The following is a 23,735-nucleotide window of genomic DNA, read 5'->3' as shown; positions in this document are numbered from 1 at the left end:
ACTCTCTCTTTATGAATTTTTTTTTAAGAGCGAATTAGGTCTTATTTTATAATATGATATAAGAATTAATATAGTTTGAAAGTTAAAATAGTTTTAAATGCTTTATCTTAAATGTGAAAAAATATGTTAAAATATCTTACATTGATTAAAAATGTTGATAAAATACTCTTTACAATTTTTTAAGTAGTTATTCACCGTCCCTTATACTGAACGTGATAAAAATAACATAACCATTCATTTTATTGATTTTTTTTAAGGATGTCAAGCAATATAGAATTTATGGCTTTAAAGATATTTAAATATGTACTCACTTAGAAAGTAATAATTTCCTTCAAGCCTTGATCTATTTGTGCCAATTCGCCTTGAGTTGTTGTGGTTGTGTTGAATAATACTATAATCAAATATGTTCGATTGAAGTTATTGAAATGTACTCATTCACGAGCTATAAAATAGAAAAACAAATTGTTCCAGGTTAACAAGTAATATAATAAATATGATGTATCTAAACTTCGGTTCAAATCAAACCAAGCAGTAATTTAATTAAAGGATTGATATTATAGTCAGGGTAAATCATCATGTCTATTTTCTTTAGTTTAAATAATTAAATCATTGTTTTAATGGAATCAACATGTATTTTATTTTAATATAAGCAATTTCATGTGTAATCTTTTTTCTTGATTTATTAACACCTAAATTTGATTCTTTAAATGTTTTGGAGAATTAGGTGAAGTTTCCGAGTGATATGTAATTGAGTTGTTTAAAACTTAATTTTGCTTCAAATTTTATAAAACTGATAATAAGATATAGATAATTAAACCAACGTAACAAAATTAGAGAGAGAAAAAAATTCCTTTTGAAAAGCTCGTTGGTGGTTAGTCACTGCTATATATTACAATATTTACTTAGATTAAACTTGATTAAGATATAACACAATGCATGTAGTGTGATTTTAAAATAAAAACATTATAATTTAAGCATTCCTTAAAAAGGTGTAATTTACCGCAATAATTAAGAAAAAAAAATTCAAGACTTACAAGCTTAAACTAATTCAGGCCACAGAGTTTTTACCCATTTTTAACTCATACTACCTAAATATCTCATGTAGTATTTGGATATTAGTCATCTTGAGCAAAAAGAATTTCGGGCCAACATCTTAAAAACAAATAAATTATTTTGAAGTCAGAAATCTAGGTTGAATCGCGTCTTTAAAATTTCACAAAATTATATACAATCATTAATTATAAAATTTTATGTGATGTATGTGAATTGAAGTTAAGAGAATCTTCCAGTATATGGAAATATATTTATGCTCAACGCCTTTTTGATGGCATACTATATTCTCACACCTTCAATTTTAACAAGGTTTATAATTTTTATTTAAATAAAGTATACAAATTTAACTTTTAGAAGGAACTTGTGCCCAATATACTACCTAATTTTTAAAAAATACTATTATTAATCTGAATATCAACTAGAACTGAAAAGCTATTAGAATTGAACTAATGACGAGGAATTTTTTTAATTTGTCATAAATTATGACAAATTAAAAATAATTAGTACCGTTATAAAAATATTAGAACTTACTATTAAAAAAAATATAAAACTTTAACTGGAACCATTGAGGGTGGCTTGCATGGGAGTAGTTGTTTTTGTTTTTTTTCCTCCAAATAAAAATAAATTGGTCACGAGGGTAGTCGTGGTGCAGCAGCTCCGCGAATCACGCAGCCATTTTGGGGAATTAACAGTCACATGGAACTGTAATTACCATTCACTTCAGCTAAGCATCGCCCACAAAAGAAACGGTAATTATCAAAGCCCAATCGTCGTGTCTCTTTGGGAAAAATGTCAACTCATCATACTCTATCAGGAGAAGTCAAATTCAGAATCAAGCCAGTAAAAAGAAAGAAACAACAAACCCTACCATGTAATTATTATTAACCGCTATTCACTCCAACACCACGTAAAATTAAAACTTCGAGTTTTTTTTTTTTTTAACCCACCTAACCTTGGATACAAGTTACAGCGTGAAAATATGAGGGAGAAAAAAGTGGCCGTTAGCGAGAGGCGTACGGCGGAACCTTGCAGGGACTAGGTGGCAGACTAGTCTTTCCGTTTGCAACAAGGCGTTGCACAAAGCTCTTGATTCTATTACCGTTAGTTTCCTGCAGTAACCGCTTGCCGCCAAACGGTAACGATTCTAAGACTCTTTCATTCAGCACCTTCTTTTCTTCCGCCTTCGTTACTTCGCCACCCAAACCGAATGCCTGCAGAATAGCACGCGCTGTCAATTCACTCCGTCACAATAACAGTTACGTTATGACAATTTCGTTAGAATTAGAGATAGTGTTTCACTTTACTTAGAACGAGGCAATTTTCACTGAATCGACTTTCATTTTCCCATTGCTCACTTTCTTGGGAACCAAACAGTATACGAAAGAAAGAGAAGAGGCAATGGTGTACCTGAATCCTGACATAGTCCGTACGGTTCCAACAGAAGGCGTTCCCTAACATCTGGTCAACAGTCTCGGAAACGCCGTCGAGAGCAATGTCAACTACCGACGACGTCGAGCATTCGCGGACGTCGTGCACTCTCTTCGCCGGCGCTCCGTTTCCGATGGAAAGCACCAGGAGATCCTCCACGCCGTTCACCGACGGGAAATCGCGTTTGTTGTGGAGGACGTGCGTGACCGCGGCGGCCGCCGGATTGTTCATCACCAAACCGCCGTCCACGGCGGAGCAATAGGTCTTGCCGTCGACGGAGGCGAAATGGAAGGGGCTGAAGAGGCCCGGCGTGGCTGACGTGGCGCGGCACGCCTTCCAAAGCTCGAAGTTGAAACTCGGTGACTCGGACGCGTCGGCTCGGGAGAACACGAATGGCGCCGAACTCTTGAGGTCAAAGCAAGGGATAAGCAGGGGCTTACACGTGTCCTTTATGGTCAACAACCGTCCTTCTTTATCTTTCCTCTGGAACACTTGCTTCAACGCCTTTTCCATGCTACTCGAGGAGAATCTCCGGTGTCGGCGAAAAACTCCGGTGTGTTTCGGATTGTAGAGTTTCCTGTTGCTCTCGGCGATGAACTGAACGGCGTCTCTGGCGGTATAGAGAGGCCTGCCGAAGCCATCGTCGGCGGTGATCATGGCGGCAAGGAGGGCGCCAATGCCGGTGCCGGCAATGATGTCAAAGTAATCAGCGATTTGAGCGTCAGGATCGGATGTTTGGACGCGGATCTGGTCCTCGAGGTGGATGAGAGCGGCGCCGGCGACAATGGCAGTGGTTCCTCCGCCGTCAATGCTGAGTATGCGGGTTTTGGTGGTGGCTTCGTAGTGTGAGAGCCATTGCTGCTCCAGTTTGGAGAAGATCTCCAGCGTGACTTTGCTAAGCTCCATTATCAAAGAAAGCAAATAAGAGGAAGAGTTTTCAGGCTTTGTTGTGGAGAAGCATTAATAACGGTTGAAGATGAAGAATGCGCCTTCTGTGCCCTCTCTCTCAGACGAGTTAAAACCACGTAGTGTTTGCCAATGGGGTAGTTATAATGCCCACACACGGACACGCTCCTTCCTCCTTGTCCTTCATTTTCTTTTTCTAACAATTTTTAAATATTCTTTTTTAATTAAAAGAAAACTTTAAGTTAATTAAAAAATAATATAATGAATTGTTGTGCGTTACTTGTTTTTCTTCTGATTATTAAATTAATAATCTGATTTCCCTCCCCCTGTTGGCACTTGCATCAGTTCAGTACACGCGGGACCCTGAGAGAGTGTTACGTACGTGGTAGAAGTGTGTCTGCACGTGCAAGTGCGCGTGTTGTTACGGTGCTGGAGGAACTGCTAATCTCGGCTTGTATTCGGCTCGGCTTTCGCTTGATTTGGGGTGGGTTCGCCTTTCATTTTTATTATAACTTAAATTATTATTTGTGTGTTTGTAGGAAGGGAATCAACGTGGAAAAGAAGAGCATAGCGTACAGAAAGCTTGAGTTAACCCTGAAACGCTGGTGTTGGTGAGACACAATCTTTCGTTCCATATTAAAACTTATCTCTGGTAACGCCACAACTGACGCTTTACAGTAAGAAAATTATAAAAGATGCAAAGCCTTGTAATAAAAAGACCACTAAACTCTAAAACAACTTTTTAACGCAGAAGCAGAAGCAGAATGGTTGAGTCCAGTTTTTTACACCTTTAGTTGGACTTGATACCACGTTATTTTATGATTGGGACTTTTGATCAAAAGTTGTTTCACTGTGGTTTATCAACTTTTAAATTTTTCATTCTGTATCTGCCCATGTATTTGCGTGTTGAGAAAAGAGAGTTTTTCAGTCTCTTCGGTCGATACTATACACAAATATGTGGGCGTAGTGTTAAGTTGAAAACATTTAAAACGTACTTCTAATATTTTGATATATAAATTTGTGCAACTTTCTTTTAAGTTACCTTTTAAAAATGAGTTATACTCAATTTTTTAAGGGACTCTTGCATTGCATTCGCAGAAAATTATAGTCCAATTTATTTAGTTAAAAATGACTGGTCACATAGCCTGCAACTTAGATGAGTGATCAGCATAAATAAAATATATTCAACCGTTTTCTTTTTCCACTTTGTTCTTTCTAAGCATAATATGTTAAATATTTTTTTGGAATTAAATATTTTGAAATACTTTCAGAATTAAATATTTTGGGAGTGTTTAGTATATTCGGAAAAATTAATTTCAAAAGTTATTTGATCACCTGAAAAATTGAAATTCCAATAAATTTTCTATATTCTCAAATTAAATTTTTAAAAGCTAAAAGAAAGAAAATACAAATAGAAAAAAGGGAATGCAAAAGAAAAATCCACAATATAATGTACCTCAACCCCAACGAAAGCAAACGTTGGAAGCTCGTGTAGGCCATATGCTAATGGGGAACAGGGTCCAAAGGGACATATAAGTATGGACCAATAGAAGCGTGAAATATAACCAACCCATTCGATCTGGTGGACTATTCTCAGAAGAGAAGCACCAAAGCTCACTTTTAGGTCCAAAAAAGCATCAAAATTGTCTTTTTTGTGTCTGAATCAAAAGCTAAATTAAAAGTATCAAAGTCACTGTCCTCTTATGGAACAAACAAAAAATGAAAGCTTCTTTTTTCAGACAATTGGGCGGGCAGGGCGGCAGCTGGGCTTCAAAGATTTCGCCTTTCTTTAGTAATATTGTTTTTACTTTTATTTATTTGTTTAAAAATATATATGTATAATAACTTTTTAAGATTAAAAATCATAAAGTATTTCAAAATTTTAAAAATTTAAGACATTTTTATTCTCAATTCATAATTACTGCTGGCCAAAGAGCATTAAAAAATATTTATTTCGACATAACCATTTACTAAATTTTCTAATTTACTCTTATGATTATATTTTTCTTTTAACTTTTAAGTTAATCAACCAGTATAAATACTTTGCACATATATTGTTTCAAATTTCTATATTAATTAAAAGAGTATTAGTAAAAAAAACAAATTATTTAAAACTTTTCCATTTATATTCAATATAAAAAAATATTTTTTAATGACAATTGTTATAATTTTTGCTGGCAATGAAAATACTCATTAAAATTTGTATTGATAATATATTATTAATCGTTGTTGTATTTGATAACAGATTTATTAATTATTATAAAAAATGTTACTAAAATTTTAATTTATTATTGCTAAAAATCTTAATTTGTAAGGACAAATATAAATGATAATTTAAATGGTCACTAAAATTAATTTTAATTTTTTTCTATTTATTTATTATTTTTTATTGGCAATGAAATTTTGAAATTATTTTTATTAGTAATTAATAATTTCTTAAATATGAATAATTTAATTAGTAAAAATTTAATAGTAATAATATTTGTAGCAGCAAATTTTTAATTAATAATATGCATGTAATTATTTTAAATAAATAATAATATATATATTTTTAAATAAATGATATATCTAATTTATTTAATAGTCAAATTTTATAAATTTTATTAATAATTAAAGTTCATATATCATAACAATGATGGTTTTGTGTGAGAAGCAAATTCAATATGAAAATTCATCTCATATTTTTAAGTATGTTATAATATAATTTTTTTAAAAGTATTGTTTGTTTATAAACAAGTAAAGAAAATAAAAAATAAAGACTTTTCAATATAAAAGAATATTAATGTAGTTTTGTTTGGACATTTTTTCTTTCTTTCAATATGTTTTCACAATTACTATACTATTAATTTTTTGCATAAAAATATATTATTATTTTAACAATTCATTACATATTTAATATTTAATTTTTTTAATTTTAAAAGGATTATGTGTAATTTTTTATACAAAAAATATTGTATAGCCACATTTTTTCATTACAAATTAAAATATTTATCAAGATTAATTATGATATAAAACTTTTGAATCTTTACCTTTTCTATTGTCTTAACTTTTTAAGAGTCGTTACAAATAATACAGAATTATTTTGATTTGCTTGATTACATTTCTATTTTTGTAATAAAAAAATGATCTAAATATTTAATAGAAAAGTTATTACCTTTACTTTATCTTAAATCCAACAAGAGACAAAACCAATTTATTGATTCCTTGGTTTAAGATTTAGTTGATTTTTCAATAAGACATCTTTTTTCTTATACATAGTCATATAAAAACTCTTCAAAACACATTTGTAATACTTTTATTCCTTTTTAAGTGATTTTTTGACAAAATTTTCATCTAGGATAAAAACTTATTCTACAAACAAATAATATATAGTTACAAGTTCATACGATGAATGATAAACATGAATCTAAGATTAAATTAACAAAAATTAAAAATAATTATTTTTTACTCTCACAAATTTCACTAACTTCATATTTTCATATTTGTCACAAAATTTTCAATCATCTATATTTAGATGTGTTAGTTATAGAATTTTAACTATAATGCCAACAAAGCTAAAACGATTTTGACTTTCTTTCTTATGGTTTAATTGTGATTAATGAATTTAACGTCAATTAATCTTTTGTAGGCTTATTTTTGAAGAACATGACATAACAGCATTTAAATGTCAGAATTGAATTTAATCAAACATCAAATTATAAAGTAATTGTTCATTACAACAATATCATTTGATTCATCATTTTTCTTAATATTAGTATTACCTAAATTATTTTGTCCAATTTAATTATTATGTTTTCAAATAGGAGAATAATTATGGACTTTTATTAACTGCTCTTGTTCCTTCCTGGGAAACAACTGTCTTTAAATCTCTGATCAGGCGTCCTTTTGTTGATTTGCTGATAAGGAGAATACCTGCAAAAGGCACTCCGATGGTAAAGTCAGGATTTGGTTCTGAGCAATAAATGTTATTTAATGATGGGAAGTCAACCCCTTACCTGTATTTCTTACCTTCTTTTTATAGACATTCTATTGGGCTAATGGGCCTGAGTCAGTTTTTATATTGAAGCCCATGGTATTTTGATTATCTTTAATTGGATTATTTACCTTTTAATCCTGACGAGGGGTACCCGGTCTAGTATGCCGAGTAGGTATTCGGTTTCTTTTTCCTGAGGGTTGAACCGAGTTGATTCCTTTCCCAGTACACTAGCCCCACAAGTCCGGCGAGTTGCGAAGCAAGGGCTTAAAAATGGAAATGGTAATATTAGAATAGGTATTCGGTTGGAGTGCTTATTACTGTACCAAGAGGGTCATTTGGTTAGGGTGAATTACAATGCATCGTGGGGGGTGTCCGGTCTCGAGTGATGGTAACGTTTGATGTATTGAGTTTTATACTGAGGAGTAATCGGTTTAGTAACAACACGATATAGGCCGAGATTATAATATAAATAATAAATTTGCGAAGGAATATTCTAGAATGTTGGTTTTGAGGATTTGTCAGAGGGTATGTGAAACAAAAGGGTGCTCCATCTCTTCCGTTGATCTGGAAGGGATCTGATGGTTCGAAACGAAAGGGCGTCTTTTCATTTGCCCGACATCAGTCCCTTATAAATATGTGGTGGTCCCTGCATCCCTTTCTTACTCTGTTGCTCTGTGCTGACCCCTGCATACCTTTGCTCCAAACCGACGAGTGTTCAGAGATCTTAGGCTTTTCTTCCCTACTGACTGCTCGTAAGGTGCGTTTCATTTTTTCTTTACTTCTTTTCTATCATGGCTGATCGTATTGAGTGGGAGGATTCCCTGTCGAATGCCTCGGGGTCGAGTACCATTGAGGTTGATATTATAAATGGAATCGAGGGGAGTGGCGAAGTTTCGTCTATTTCAAACCGGAGGATTGAAGAGGCACAGGTCGGCAAAGGTAGTAGCGAAACCGAGACGTCATCGTCAAGTGATACTGACGCTCCTGAACCCCTTCCTAGTACTAGTCCTCCTTGGGAAAGGCAGGTGTTTCCTCCTTGTACGGTGCCTGGTTATGAGTGGGTGCATGGTGAGGTGGCCGCCTACTTTTCTCGTTTCAAAAGAAATAAAAGTCTTCAATTCTTTGTAGATAATTGTGATATTTCTTTATGGGAGGCTTGTGACCCGTATCCTATACACCTTGACCCTTGTAAAGGGGACGAGGGCGAGAACCCAGATTTTGTTTTCCTGGGAGGTGTCGGAATGGCCGACACCTTCTTTATGTATGAGTACATGTTTAGGGAATTAGGTATCAGGCTACCCTTTGACGATTTCCAAATGGGGGTTTTGAGGGTATTGAATGTAGCGCCAACACAACTACACCCGAACGGGTGGGCGGCAATTCAAGCCTTTAGGATACTTTGCAAGTTTCATTATATAAAGCCTAGTGTAGGTCTTTTTCTTCATTTTTTTTGTACACGTCCATCTGACCTGGCGAGGTGGGTATCTTTAATAAGGCAACCCGAGTTGCCCTTATTTAAGCCATATGCGTCGTCTTTTAAGGGTTTCAAGACCGGTTTCTTCAAGGTAACCGTGGACCCTGTAGGTAAAAATTATTTTTTTGATAGTGAGGACAATCCTCTATTCCCTTTTCACTGGACTCGGGTGCCGCGCCGATACGACACATTCCCTGAGGATATGTTATCGGCTAGGGAGCTGTCGGATTTGCAATTCTTGAAGTCCCTTCCCTGGGACATTCCTGCCCGACATGTAGTCCTCGTCCTCAAGTCTCCGCGTCCTCGGTGGAATATGGAGGGTATGTGTTATTTCGTTTCTGACTTGTATTTGGAATTGAGCTATATTGATTTGACTTGCTATTGTTAATGCAGGTTTAATGGCTCAGCGAGGTGTGGATATGCCGACCTTCCGGCGCACTCTGAAGCAGAGAATGCCAGAGGGAACGCCCGTTGAGGAGCATCGCCATCCTCAAATTGACCAACTTCCCGAGGTGCCAGAACCTCGCCCTCCTCCTCAAGATTTTGTTCCAGTCGAAGGCCCCTCCAAGAAACGCAAGGACAAGGGCAAAGGCAAGGAGCCCGAAAGGGAAAGGAAGAGATGGCATGCCCACTCGGGTGAACCTGGCGGCGTTCAAGGGGCTCGGGGTCAAACCCGAGTGGTAGCTGCTGGGGAGGGAAGCAGTTCTTCCCTTGTAGTTCCCTTAGACATGCTGGCCGAGGGCTTCTTGGTGAACGGGACACATGCCGGTCGGCTCGCTGCTCCAAACTTGTTGTTTGATGCAGGGAAAGAACTGGTCGGCGGTCTGGACTACGAGTCACTGTGGCGCTACTACGCAGAACTTCATGTTCGGTCCACCGCAATGCTCCGAAGGCTAGTTGTGGATCCTATTCTCGAAGTTAAGAAGTTAAAGGCTGCCTATTCGGCTTCTGAAGAGGCTTTGGCCGAGAGTAGAGAGATTCAAGCCAGTCTGAACGAGACCGTTCAATCCCTGCAGGGTCAGGTTAACCAATTCAAAGAGCATTTTCAAATAATGGAGGACCGAGTACACGCAGCCGAGGAGGTGGCGAAGGTCAGGGGGGAGGAGATGGAGGCGTTAAAGGCAAAGTCCTGTCAAATGGAGGAGGCTTTACGGGCCAAATCTGCCGAGATGGAAGAAGCCTTGGCGCTGGAGAGGCAAAAGGCTGAAACCGAGATGAGGAACTTTGCCGAGAAGTGTTCTCAGCAAGTATCTTACGAGCATGAAGCCGATTTTAACCATGCTATTCGCCAGTGTCATGGGTTCTGCCAAGTACCGGTAGACTTCCATTTTGACATTACAAAGGACTTTTTTGGCGGGAGGTTCATTCCTTACACCGAGGTTGAGGACGATGTAGAACCTGACGTCGAAGTGCCGAGACGCCTCCCTGAGGATTCTGCCAACCCTGCGGCAGCCGCTCCCGAGGCAGCGGAAAGGATAGAAAGTTAAATTATTCGCCTTGTGTATTCATGGGTCATTAGTGCCCACATTTTGTAACTAGTTATTTTGAAATAGAATTTTATCCTTCTTTCTCATGCTTTGTATCTTGTCACACAACTTGCACTAATATAGGATATGCTTAATATACTCATCCTTAGCTGAATAAGGGACGAGGGAGATGATTTCGTCTTAAAAATTCAGCCTTAACCAAATGATAACTAAGAGGAACTCGTAATTCGTTAATTTTGACCGAGTGGGAGTATTCGGGATTGAGATATTTCGACCTTTAGCCAAGAGACGCTTGGAAGAAAAATGATAATTCATCCTTGACCGAGTGGGGGTACTCGGAAGGGAGATATAATTGTTTCATCTTTGACCGAGTGGGGGTACTCGGGAGGGAAATAATTTAACCTTGACCAAGTGAAACTTGGAAGAGAAATATAATTGTTTCATCCTTGACCGAGTGGGGGTACACGGGAGGGAAATAATTCAACCTTGGCCAAGTGAAACTTGGGAGGGAAATATAATTGTTTCATCCTTGACCGAGTGGGAGTACACGGGAGGGAAATATAGTTGTTTCATCCTTGACCGAGTGGGGGTACTCGGGAGGGAAATAATTCAACCTTAGCCAAGTGAAACTTGGGGGGGAAATATAATTGTTTCATCCTTGACCGAGTGGGGGTACTCAGGAGGGAAATAATTCAACCTTGACCAAGTGAAACTTGGGGGGAATGGTGCTTGAAAGATGTTTAGTGCATAAAAACTGTATAGGTGAAGAAAGAAAAAATTTATTGATTAGGTGCCTCGTTAAAAACCTTCTCAGGAAAACCCCTTTTCACTTTCTTTGAAGAGGATAAAACCTGGGATAGGAAAAGAGTACACCTGTGCACGTATTACAAGGTTTTAGCTATAATAATACTTTAAATGAGTGACATTCCAGGTTCTCGGTATTAATTTTCCTGCCAAGGTTTCCAACTTGTATGCTCCGTTATTTAATCTTGCCGTGACCCGAAAGGGGCCTTCCCAGTTAGCTGCCAACTTCCCTTCTTGTCGATCCTTGCGCGCGTCCCCGGTTACTCGCCATACCAGATCGTTTTTGTAGAATTTTCGTGGACTGATTTTGGAGTTGAATTTTCTAGCCATCATTCTTTTACTAGCCTCGGTCACAATGGCAGCGTGGTCACGTATTTCATCTATTAAGTCCAGGTTGACGGCCAGAGCCTCTTCAATGGCCGATTCTTTGAAATTCTCTCTCCTGAATGAGGGCTCTCCAATTTCTACCGGCACCATGACATCAGTACCATAGGTAAGCCGAAAGGGGGTTTCTTTTGTTGTGGTTTGCGGCGTGCACCAATAGGCCCATAATATCTCAGGCAGCTTCTCTGCCCACTCTCCCTTTGCCGAACCCAACCTCCTTTTTAATTCATGTAAGATTACTTTGTTTGCAGCCTCGGCTTGGCCATTCGTCTGTGGATGTTCAACAGATGTAACTCGGTGTTTGATATGCAGGCCTGCCAAGAACTCGTTGAATCGATGATTTGCAAACTGAAGCCCATTATCTGTAATCAGTGCATGAGGGAGACCGAACCGTGTTATGATATTTTTTCAAGTGAATTTTTGTACGTTGTGGGTCGTGATCGATGCTAGGGGTTCAACCTCAATCCATTTGGTAAAGTAGTCTACGGCAACGAGGAGGAATTTACATTGCCCTTTTGCTAAGGGAAAAGGACCGAGAAGGTCCATTCCCCAAATAGCAAAGGGCCAAGGAGAGCTAATGTGCCGAAGGGTATCGGCGTGTTGGCGCAGGTGAGGGCCGTGTTGTTGACAGGGAATGCATCTTTTTACAAACAACTGACAGTCTTGAGTTATTGTTGGCCAGTAGTATCCAGCTCTGAGCACTTTGGCTGCCATAGTTCGTCCGCCCGAATGGGTTCCACAAATACCTTCATGGATTTCTCTCATCACGTATTTAGCTTGATCGTCTTCTAGGCATTTAAGCATGGGGATGGAAATTCCTCTTCGATACAATTCTTTGCCGAGAAGAAGGTATTTGGCTGCATGTGCTTTAATTTTCTTAGCTGCTGCTGCGTCCTATGGGAGACTGCCATTAGTGAGGTATCGGACGAGAGGGGTCATCCAATTATGAGATGAATTTTCTATGTCCATGCATTCTTCTTTGGTGACACTAGGTTGGGGGATTTGTTGGTGAACCATGCTCTACAGCTGCCCTGGTTTCTGTTGGCTTGCCAGCCTAGCTAGCCTGTCGGCTCGTGCGTTCATATTTCGGGGTGTGTACCGAATACATACCTCCTCAAACTCGGCTTTTATTTTCTTAACCTCCTGGTAATATTTAAGCATGACCGAGTCCCTGATCTGATAGGTATCGTTAACTTGTTCGGTTACGATTTTTGAATCGCTCCAAGCAGTAATGCGTTTAACCCCCATTTCCCTTGCTAGCCTGAGACCGGCGAGTAAAGCTTCATATTCGGCTTGATTGTTGGATGCCTTAAATCCGAACTGGATAGACTGTTCAATGGCGAACGCATTCGGTCCTTCAAGAATGACCCCCGCTCCACTGCCTGTTTGATTTGATGACCCATCAACGTGCAGATTCCACATGTCTGAAATGGTATTATGTTATGTAGTAAACTCGTTGATGAAGTCGGCTAACAGCTGGGCTTTAAGGAGGCGTCGGTTCTCGAAATGGATGTCATATTGAGATAATTCAATTGTCCATGCCACCAACCGACCAGCCAATTCTGGTTTCCTCAAAATTTTGGCCATCGGACAATCTGTACGTACTACTATTCGATGGCTCTGAAAGTAGTGTCTTAACCGACGAGTTGTGTGGACTAAGGCAAGTACCACTTTCTCCATTAACTGGTACCGAGATTCAGGACCTTGAAGTGTCCTGCTAACAAAATATACGGGGTTCGGTTCGGGTGTTTCTTGAAGTAAAACCGAACTGACAGCGTGATTGGGCACGGCCAAATAAACAATCATTTCCTGATTTGGTGTTGGTTTAATCAACACAGGCGGTGCTGCCAGCACATGCTTGTATTGTACAAAAGCGTCCTCACATTCATTGGACCACGCAAATTTTTGCGATTTCTTCAACAATTCAATGAAAGGCCGAGACCTTTCTGCCATTACTGGCAAGAATCTAGCCAGGGCTGCAATCCGCCCGGTCAGTCGTTGCACGTCCTTGACATTGCGAGGGCTGGCCATGTCGATGATGGCTTTACATTTGTTGGGATTTGCCTCAATCCCCCTTTCGGACAACATGAAGCCCAAGAATTTACCGACAGCTACACCAAATGTACATATTTCAGGATTGAACCTCATACCATGTTTTCTGGCTTCTCCGAATACCTCCTCTAAGTGGTCAAGATGTTGCTTCAATGCAAGGGATTTAATTACCATGTCGTCTACATACACCTCCATGCATTTACCCACTTGTTTTTCAAAAATTTTGTTCATGAGTCGCTGGTATGTTGCTCCTGCGTTCTTCAAACCAAACGGCATCACCCGATAACAAAAATTTGCAGAATTTGTGATGAATGCTGTTTTTTCCTCATCCGGGGGGTACATTCGTATTTGATTATACCCAGAATAAGCATCCAAAAAGCTCAGTATTTTGTGACTCGCAGCACCATCGACCAAGGTGTCAATGTTTGGTAGGGGGTATACATCCTTTGGGCATGCTTTATTGAGGTCTGTGAAGTCCGTGCACATTCGCCATTTGCCATTGGCTTTTTTGACCATGACAATGTTGGCTAACCATGTTGAATACCTGACCTCTCAGATGAAGCCAGCCTGTATTAGTTTGCTGGTTTCTTCTCTTACCGCTTTTGCTCTATCACCACCAATTTTTCTCCTCTTTTGAGCTACCGGCTTGGCTCTTTTATAGACCGATAAGTGGTGACATAGAAATGCTGGATCAATGCCAGGCATATCCGAGGCTGTCCAAGCAAATAAATCGGCATTATCTACTAGCATCTTTTGGAGAACGACTTTCTCTTGTTCGTTCAAACCGATCCCTAAATACGCAACTTGTTCTGGCTTTGCTCCTAGTTGGAAAGATTGTTTGTTTTCATTGGGCTCGACTTGATATTCCTCATCCACTCTAGGATCGAGTTCAACATCCAACTCTTCTTCCAACCGAGGGGATACAATATTGACATCCCGGGTATTCCCCTGAAAAGGCTTAAGGCGTAAACTTGCGAAGTAACATTCCCTGACTGTTTTTTTATCGGCATGGACGGTAACAATTCGGCCTCCTTCAGACGGAAATTTCATGGCCAAGTGCGGAGTGGAAACTACGGCCTTCAATTTGTTCAGGGATGGTCTACCGAGTAGTATATTATAAGATGTGTTCGTGTGTACTACAAGATAAGTGACTCTTATGCGTTTGCCCTCATGCTCTGATCCAAACGAGGTATACAAGTCGATACACCCCTTGGTCTCTACTCGTTCCCCAGAAAAACCGACCAATGGCTCATGATATTCCTTGAGTTCTTGTTCTGAGATGCCTAATTGCTTGAATGTATTCCAGTATAGGATATCAGCCGAGCTCCCTTGGTCAATTAGCGTTTTTCGAACAGTGCAGTTAAGAATGTCTACACGAATTACCATGGGATCATCCTGTACCGGATCGACTCCCTGAAAGTCATCGTCAGTGAACGTAATAGGCGAGATCCGGATTTTGCTGCCCAATGAAACATTATTAACAGAACAGACATGCCGAAGATGCCTCTTTCTAGCCGAATGGGTAGGTCCTCCACCAGCGAACCCTTCGGCTATGGTGTTAATGATCCTTTTCGGATACTTATCTTGTTCAAATCTTCTAGGTGGGGGCTCCCTGGACCTGCTCCTGTGTCGTTCAAATTTTTTGTCGTCGGATCTCTTTGGTGAATCAGGGTGGCGGTCTCTTCCTTTGTTGGGTTGCCTTATGGGATCTATCTGTACGAAATTTTTCAGGTGTCCACCTTTAATCAATTCTTCAATTTTGTCTCTTAGCGCCGTACACTCCTCGGTAGTGTGACCCCTGTTCTGATGGTATCGGCAAGACTTACTTTTATCTGCCCGAGGAGGAGTGTTAGTGCGTCTAGGCATTTTCAATATTTCTGTGGCCAACGCTTGATCAAGTATTCTGGACTGATTAGAGTTGAGCGTCGTGTAGGAAGGATACTTCGGTCCTCGAAGTGGTCGCTCAAGTTCTTTTCCTCTGTCGTTCCCCCGCCTTGTTTTAAAGGTCTCCCTTCTTTCTTCATTTTTTGAGTTAGAGCCTTGCTCCATCCGTACCTGGCTCCGGTATTCAGATAGTTCTTCCATTTGCATATATTTCGCAGCCTGGCTCCTTAACTCATCTAGGTCGATCGGGGGTTTTTTGTAGAGGCTATTAACGAAGGGTCCCGGCTTCAACGCTGTTGTTAGGTGGTGCATAGCCACTGCTGATTCCAAGTTATGAATTGAAAGAGTCACTTTGCCAAAGCGTTCCATGAACGCTCTAAGTGATTCTCCTTTCTCTTGGCGAATATTGACTAGGGCCAAGGATGTCAGTGGATGGGGCCGGCTTGTGGCGAACTGCAAGTTGAAACGTCTTGTGAGAGTTACGAATGAGTCGATGGAGATGGGGGGAGTCGGGTGAACCAACTAAGCGCAGGTCCTCGAAGTGAAGTAGGAAAGATTCTGCACCATAAGGCATCGTTTTCTGTGTACAGACCGACCTGCGTTGTAAAGATGTCCACATGTTCTCCGGAGTCGGATGTGCCATCGTATTTGTCTATTGCCAACCCTCTCTAATTATCGGGCAGCTTAGCTTCTAGAATGTGATGAATGAACGGGCTCCGGTTCACAAGTTCGTCTCGGTCGTTTCCGGTTACCGATTCATATACCTGTCTTGATTTTTCTTGCAGCGCTGATGATTCTCCTTGATCTTGGACGACGGGAGTAGTAAGGGAGGGGACATGTGTCCTTATTTCTTCCCTTAGGCCGGCATTTTCCCTTCTTAGGGCTGAGAGTTCCAGTGCATCTCTTTCGCGATCCTTCTTCATCTCCACCATTTCTGCCCTTAGCTGCCTCAGTACAACTAGAATGCTTTCTTCCGTTCCTCCCTGTATCACCACTTCCGGTACTGGTTCCTCTGGCGTGACGCCCTCCATTTGTTGCCTAGAAGTTCCTTCCTGCTGGCTTCTCGTCATTACCATGCTTAATCCTGAGTGATGAAGCTAATCAGGCCCCACGGTGGGCGCCAAAATATTCCTTCCTGGGAAACAACTGTCTTCAAACCTCTGATCAGGCGTCCTTCTGTTGATTTGCTGATAAGGAGAATACCTGCAAAAGGCACTCCGATGGTAAAGTCAGGATTCGGTTCTGAGCAATAAATGTTATTTAATGATGGGAAGTCAACCCCTTACCTGTATTTCTTACCTTCTTTTTTATAGACATTCTATTGGGCTAATGGGCCTGAGTCAGTTTTTATATTGAGGCCCATGGTATTTTGATTATCTTTAATTAGATTATTTACCTTTTAATCCTGACGAGGGGTACCCGGTCTAGTATGCCGAATAGGTATTCGGTTTCTTTTTTCTCAGGGTGGAACCAAGTTGATTCCTTTCCCAGTACAGCTCTTTATAAGTTCACACATATTCATTATGGTATTTTTCTTTGACAAACCCAAGGCTACTTTTTTTAACCATTATGAAAAAAAATTCTGCAATATCATGTAACATTAGTATAAAGATCATAATGTACTTAGATTAAAAATGACTAAGAAATATATGCATTTTATACTTAATCCAACTACCAACTTTTGATACAACAAATTATAATTAAGAAAATTTCCCCTCACTTTACTCATTTTACCAATAGTAAATTTTATATTTTTATTTATGTTTTTAACTTGACGGAAAACCATTAACGCCAGTAATAGACAAAGTGGTCTTAATTCTTTCATTTCATCAAAATACTTTAATCATTTTTTATAGTTATGCTCAAACTTTGAGAAACGTCAATGTTCCATAAAATAATATCCTCATCGTGTTCATAAAGCACCATAAGAAGCAAAATTATTTATAGCCTACATGAGAGTTGCTCGTATTTAAAATTTTTTTTTAGTAAAGACATTAGAGATTTTTACTTCCAAATTCCATAATCTATTAAAGTCTTCTATCATATGTTCCAAAAACACATCAATATTATTCACAAGTTCTTTTGGTCCAAATACGAGTAAGGATAGAATAATATATATATATATATATATATATATATATATATATATATATATATATATTGCGTTGTAACAAATAATTTAAAGTCATTATTAGAAAATCATAGACAAATACTGTGAAGATTTGTAGCAAAATCTAAGTAATAATTGTCAAAAGCTTTTCAAGCTTTAAAATCTATAAAATGCTATAAGACTTCACCTTTATTATTTTTTTCATCTTGCCATCTCATCAATTTAAAAATTGTTGGAGACATGAACAATTTTTTAACATTGATTTTGAAAAAAAAAATATAAGAACCTTGACAAAAATAATTATCATTAAAAATTATTTTTATTGTAGTGTTCTGTTTTAAAGAATACATGTCTATGTATATATTAAATATATATTTTTTTAAATTATACTTCATTCACAAAATAAGTATCATATGTATAAAGAGATTTTTTAGATTAAAATGAAAATTTTGAATTGCATTAAACAATAAAAATAGTTAAAAAGATATGCACGCACTTTTAAATTAATTATTTGAATTGTAAGTATTGGTATCTTTATTTTGACTTTTCAAAACTCTCATTTAGTTCCTAATAAAAATATATTTTAATTACTAATTAAAAAAGTGAAATAAAAATAAAAATTATAAAATGAAAAACTATAAACGAGGATTTTAAAAAAGTGAGGAATAAAGTGATTAAAAATTATAATCAACTATTGGGATTTTATTCTTCACATATTAAAAAATAAAAAATAAAGCGTTGGTTTATACGTTATGAATCCATACCAAAAATTTGTTGTATTCTATTAATAATATGGAATTATAGGCACTAGTAGAAACATATAATAATTCATGTTAATGGTTTAAATTTCATTTGATTAAAACTGTTTAAATGAAAGGAAATTTAAATTATTCATGCATGACAATTTTTTAAATATATATACATATATTGGAACACATGTCATAGATTTTTTAAAAAGGTTTTGTTATTAAGATATTAATTAAGAAAATAATAAATATATTTATAAATTATATAAAATACATTATAAATTATGAAAAAAAGTGTACTGATAATATTTTTAATAAAAAATATATCTTGAATTTTTTAAGGCACTAATTAATATATCTTTTCAACGTGAGTTTGCGCTTTGGACTAATTTAACCTTCTCAATTGTCAAACTATGAGATATTCATGCTTCCATGCATAGGTAAGATACCTTTCGTTTAAGTTTAGAACAGTGGTATAGAGTTATACTACCTTGCAGCTTGCAATAGAACATTTAAAAAAAAAAAATCCAATCGAGTCCAACTTAATATAAAAAGCATTTAAGAACCTAGTTAAATTGGTACCCCAGTTAAGAAATTCTGTTTTTTCTCAAATTAAATTTACTGTTGTATTTCTCAATCGTGGTGACTTCCACAGTTAAATAGCAACTAAATAATTTCACATCCTCAAAATTATTATATTTATGACTGTGTATATGCACACAACTTGAATCCAACAGATTAAATTAATCAATTATTATTTCTCTTTCTTTGGTACTACTATTTTAAAGTTGAATAAATTGGGTACTTTAACCCACAAATATATTTTATTATTTTTATATTTCTTTAGTAGAGCATGTTCGTTAAAATTTAATATATTATATGTAGAGAGAGTAGCTGAAATAAAATAATAATAATACAAGTTAATTTAATAAAAAAGTATCACTGATATCTCCGATGCCATTGCTCATTGGTCATGTGTTGGCGGGCTGAATCCATTGATTATTAATTAAATCTAATTGGGGTGTGTTTATAAAAGCTTCATTTCATATTTTAATCATAATAAAGAGCAATAGCGGCAATAAAATTTCAGTATAGGACAAGTTGAACGAAGGGTGGTTCCCTCATATCATATATTTAAATCAAAGAGGAGTGTCGCAGCCAATAAAGAATTATGTGTCACAAATTTTCATTGCTTTTGCATTAGGATTATAACTTTCTCAAGCAATGTATTTATATAATATCTATAGTATAGTATTTGGGGAAGGATAATGTTTTTTTAATGGAGAAAGATAATATACGTTTTGATTTATCGTTCTTATATTGAAATAATACCTTCTTCTCTTGTCGAAAGGTGTAGAGATCCACGCATCAGGAACATAAATAAAAAAATGATAGAAAAGAATGCGTATTCCCAAGGTCTTCCAACAAGAATAATGGAATCATCGCACGATGGAACATTTTTTAATTAATTTCATATTTGTGTATATAATAATTGGAGTATTTAAAATTACTTTACATTCACCCTTTTTGTTAAAAAAAAAAAACAGTTTTAACTGTATTTTTAGTTTAAATTTAAATTCAGTTGCCTGTAATTTTAATTTTTTAAAATTTTGCTTCAGTTTTTTTTAATTTTGAAATTAACTGAATTTGATATTTTATTATTTTTTATTTTACTCTAAACCTTACTTTTTTTTATTATTAATGTTTAAAAGCTTTGTGGTAGATTTATAGCATAAATTATTTTTAAATATTTAAAAACGATAAAAATTTAATATATTTATAAAATAAGACATTTTAATTTAAAGAAATAATTAAAATGGTAGAGAATGATTAGAAATCCTTTAAATTGATCAAGTATGAATAATTGATTAAGATATGGTAAAATTTATATTAAATAAAAAAATATTTTATTAATGTTAAACCCTAAGACTGAAGTTAAACAGTTAATAATAGTAAAATTTTATTAAAAAAAATTATTTATTATATTTTTATAACTTTAATATAATAATTTTGTATTTTTTTTATAAAATTTTTTATTTGTGAATATTTAAACTCAGTATAAGATTGATGTTAACAAAATTTAATAAAAAAAATATACTTTTTTTTGTGACACTAAAGAATTTCTTAGAAAAATATAGAATCATAAGATGGATCTTCTAGTGTTAAAATAAGCACCCCAATTTGCATCAGCGTAAGCCTTTTAGATGGAAAACTTCAGGTTGTGGATAAGAACAAGTCTTGATCGGGAGATGACTTGAAGTACTTAAGTGAGCCATTTTGGGAGCAACCTTGAAAATTGACTTAGTTTATTCAATGCACAACATGCATTCATGAATCTAAAAGTGATCAAATATATTAGCCTTCAACGTTGAGAAGAATTAGTCAATGAATCTGCATTGGCAACGTCTCATTAATTGGAGATTTGAGCTCATTAGAAGACTAAACGGTTTGCAACTTAAAGCATTATATTCATGAACTGAGAGAGTGTAATTCTTGAGTTGGAATAAATCCGTGGCACGTAGTAATAAATTTTTAAACTGAGGACATATTTTAGTTGTTAATGACATTTAACTTGAACATTTGTTGTAGTATCAACTTGACCCAATCGATGACCGTAAAAGTTGGTCTTGCTACTATGTATTGTTCATCCGCATAGATTGTTAATGTTACGCATGTGAAGAGCCAGATTGAAGGGTAAACAAATAGCTGGATTTGGGAGTTTGATGCTCAACAATGCAATTAATTCAAGTTTTGTAAACCATAGGCCTGAGACTTGCCCCGATTCATAAATATAACTATTTAAATTACATACAATATATTCTGCCCCTCAACCTTGTAACCTAGCTAGCTAGGAGTTATTCCATGTAAAACTTTTTCAATTAAATCCCCATGAAAAAATATATATTGGAGAATGTCAACCATAAATATTTTTTTATGTTAAAAATAATTCCATAAATGCGAGTTTTGCAATGAATCTAAATGTACTAAGGATGTCAATATTAACTTATTGGGTGTAATCCTCCACAATCGATTTAGCTTTTAGGCTATCAATAATACCATTTGTTTTTTCTTTTAATCTTAATTTTGTAAATCCTTCAACAAACAACAATATATATTTTCGATGGTTTAGGAAAACAATGCTCAATGAATAATTTATAAAAAATCTTTTATAAACTATTTTTAATTCATTTCAATAAAATTTCTCATTTGTTTTTTTTTTCCTTGTTTATGGAGAGGAGAAAAATAAGAATGAATAAGAAAAGTGTTAGATATTGAGGAATTGAAATAGGAATGGACGAGAATAGGTTTTATTCAAATTGACTTGATGGGCTAAAGCCTGAAGCCCTTGTTCTCTTTCTAGATTATAATAATGAACGTTGCCCTTTCTTCGGTTGAAACAATCAAAAAAAAATATTCCTGGTAACTGATAAAAGGCAAAAAGAAAACATCAAAGTTTAAATTTCACTGCACGCTACCCCTCTTAACCACAGTTCTTACTTAAAACCCTAAAAGCATCCAATCAACTTACAATTATTTTATTAGTTTAATACAATGAATCATTGACGTGTGATAATAATATACGTTAGCTCCAAATACAGGGCGGGTACTGAACCATTATACATTTGTAATCTTGAATTCAAAAGAAATGATTATGGTTAGAGCCGTGGTGTCTATCACGATTCTGTTTCCGAATTAGAAATTCAACACTCAACCGTGGAAATGAGAACAAGGGTATGCTTCATTCAGTGCTTTAAAGAGTAAGACAATCCATTTTTTGCATAATTAAAGTTTTACGTTATCCAGTCCAATTGAATTCATAGTCTCATCACTTGCTGAAAGTGGAAATCATGCATCAATGAAAAGGAAACTAACTTCAGTTCTCAAAGCAACTCCATGATGGTCTCATTAATTGAATAAAGAAATTGACAAAAACGATTTGTAATATTAACAAAATAGGCAGAATAATTTCAAGTGCCAGATATTTTGGCTTAAATGTAAAGATATTAATTAGATGTGGAATGGTGTTTGAAAAGATATTAACAGATGTACACGTAACAGCAACCTCTGGCACACTATTTTGGGCCCAAATACCTCCACAGGCAGTGGCAAGATCTTAGGCATCACTGTAGAGGTTACAGTGGCCCGTCACTACCACCCTCTCTCAAGTGTCCCTCAGTAACGCTAACCTAACTTGTCGCCATTATTGAATTAAATTTAATATCTGTATATTTAACAACTAACAATTTGAGGTTACTCGATATAATAATTTTCTAAGTCTTGTTAGAGCTCCAATTAAAAAAATTTAAAAACAATATTTTTTAATTTTTAATCGATGTTGTAGGACAATAATTAGCATTTTCTAAATTTTATTATAAGTAATATAAAAATCTATCGACGTACGGGCTTGATTGCGCTTCGCTCGTGACCCAATTTCTTTTATTTATTATTATTTTATTTTTTAAAACTGTTTCACACTGAAGATCTTATGAATATGGATTTTAAATTGAGAAATAAAATTAAATAACTACGTTTATGAGTTGGCTTGGAGAGACAAGGTAGTTGGTTGGCGGTGCCACGTTGTTTTATTGTATTGAAAACCATTTCAAATTCTCTATGGGTGACTGATGTGGCCCAAAAGTATATAAATAAATTACTTTCTTATATTTTAAATTAAAGTTTTTTTTCTGACAAAAAACATATCTGTATTAAAGTATTCAAAGATAAAGTTTATGCATAAATAATATTATATAATACTGAATAATATAAAAATTGTTTAAAGCATGTAATTAATTGATTAATTTATTCAATATAAATAAAATAGTTATATCGGAAATAAAAAAAGAAATAGTGTATGTTTGAGTGGAAGCAAAGGTCCGTCTGAAGCAGTGCCAGCCGAGCACTATCATTATTCTTCTTGTGTGTACTGTACCGAGATTTTTATTAAATTTAATAATTGAAATATATTTAATTTCTACCGTGGCAGTGGCACAAGATATTTTTTACGCCTTCCAACTAATAGACAATTGACACGTATTTTGTGCCCATCCTACCCCGCCGCAAGCCAGCCACAAAAAAATAGGCAACTCATGCGTTTTCGCTGCACGCGCCACTCAAACGAGTGTTGCGTTGAATTACTTAATTTCAACATGAAATCGAAATAATAAAAAAAAGTGACACATGGCGAAGTGCGCGTTGCTGATATCATATTCCACCAGACAAGGACGTCTGTGCCATGTAGGCACCGCAAGAACCGAAGCCCGTGACCGTCCGATCTCAATCATCCAACGGCCAAGATCGAAAGAACAGCATCATCGCGAAATCCTAGCCGCCCGCTACTGCTCCAGAGGGTGAAAGTGAAGCGCTAATGTTTTTTCTCTCTCTCTCTTTATATATAAAAATAAAAAAGGAAAGATAAGATGAGCTGATAATA

The 23,735-nt window shown here is 36.0% G+C and overlaps 2 protein-coding genes across 2 annotated transcripts; both read right to left on the bottom strand.

Annotated features, from left to right (window-relative positions):
* Window positions 1-1,954: 1,954 nt before the first annotated feature.
* Window positions 1,955-3,466, bottom strand: LOC113863458 (probable inactive patatin-like protein 9). Its single transcript, XM_027497048.1, has 2 exons — window positions 2,461-3,466; window positions 1,955-2,264 (listed from the first exon to the last, which is right to left on the bottom strand). Exons 1-2 carry the CDS (start codon window positions 3,385-3,387, stop codon window positions 2,055-2,057), a joined length of 1,137 nt encoding a protein of 378 aa, XP_027352849.1. The 5' UTR covers window positions 3,388-3,466; the 3' UTR covers window positions 1,955-2,054.
* Window positions 3,467-11,218: 7,752 nt separating this feature from the next.
* On the bottom strand, window positions 11,219-12,934 carry LOC113862116. The gene is made up of 3 exons (XM_027495253.1): window positions 12,623-12,934; window positions 12,019-12,406; window positions 11,219-11,874 (listed from the first exon to the last, which is right to left on the bottom strand). Exons 1-3 carry the CDS (start codon window positions 12,932-12,934, stop codon window positions 11,219-11,221), a joined length of 1,356 nt encoding a protein of 451 aa, XP_027351054.1.
* Between the last annotated feature and the right edge of the window lie 10,801 nt (window positions 12,935-23,735).

Source organism: Abrus precatorius, unplaced genomic scaffold, assembly GCF_003935025.1.
Source record: "Abrus precatorius isolate BTA unplaced genomic scaffold, Abrus_2018 Scaffold3, whole genome shotgun sequence".
Classification (NCBI taxonomy): Eukaryota; Viridiplantae; Streptophyta; class Magnoliopsida; order Fabales; family Fabaceae; genus Abrus; species Abrus precatorius.
This window is presented reverse-complemented; position numbering and strand designations above follow the sequence as displayed.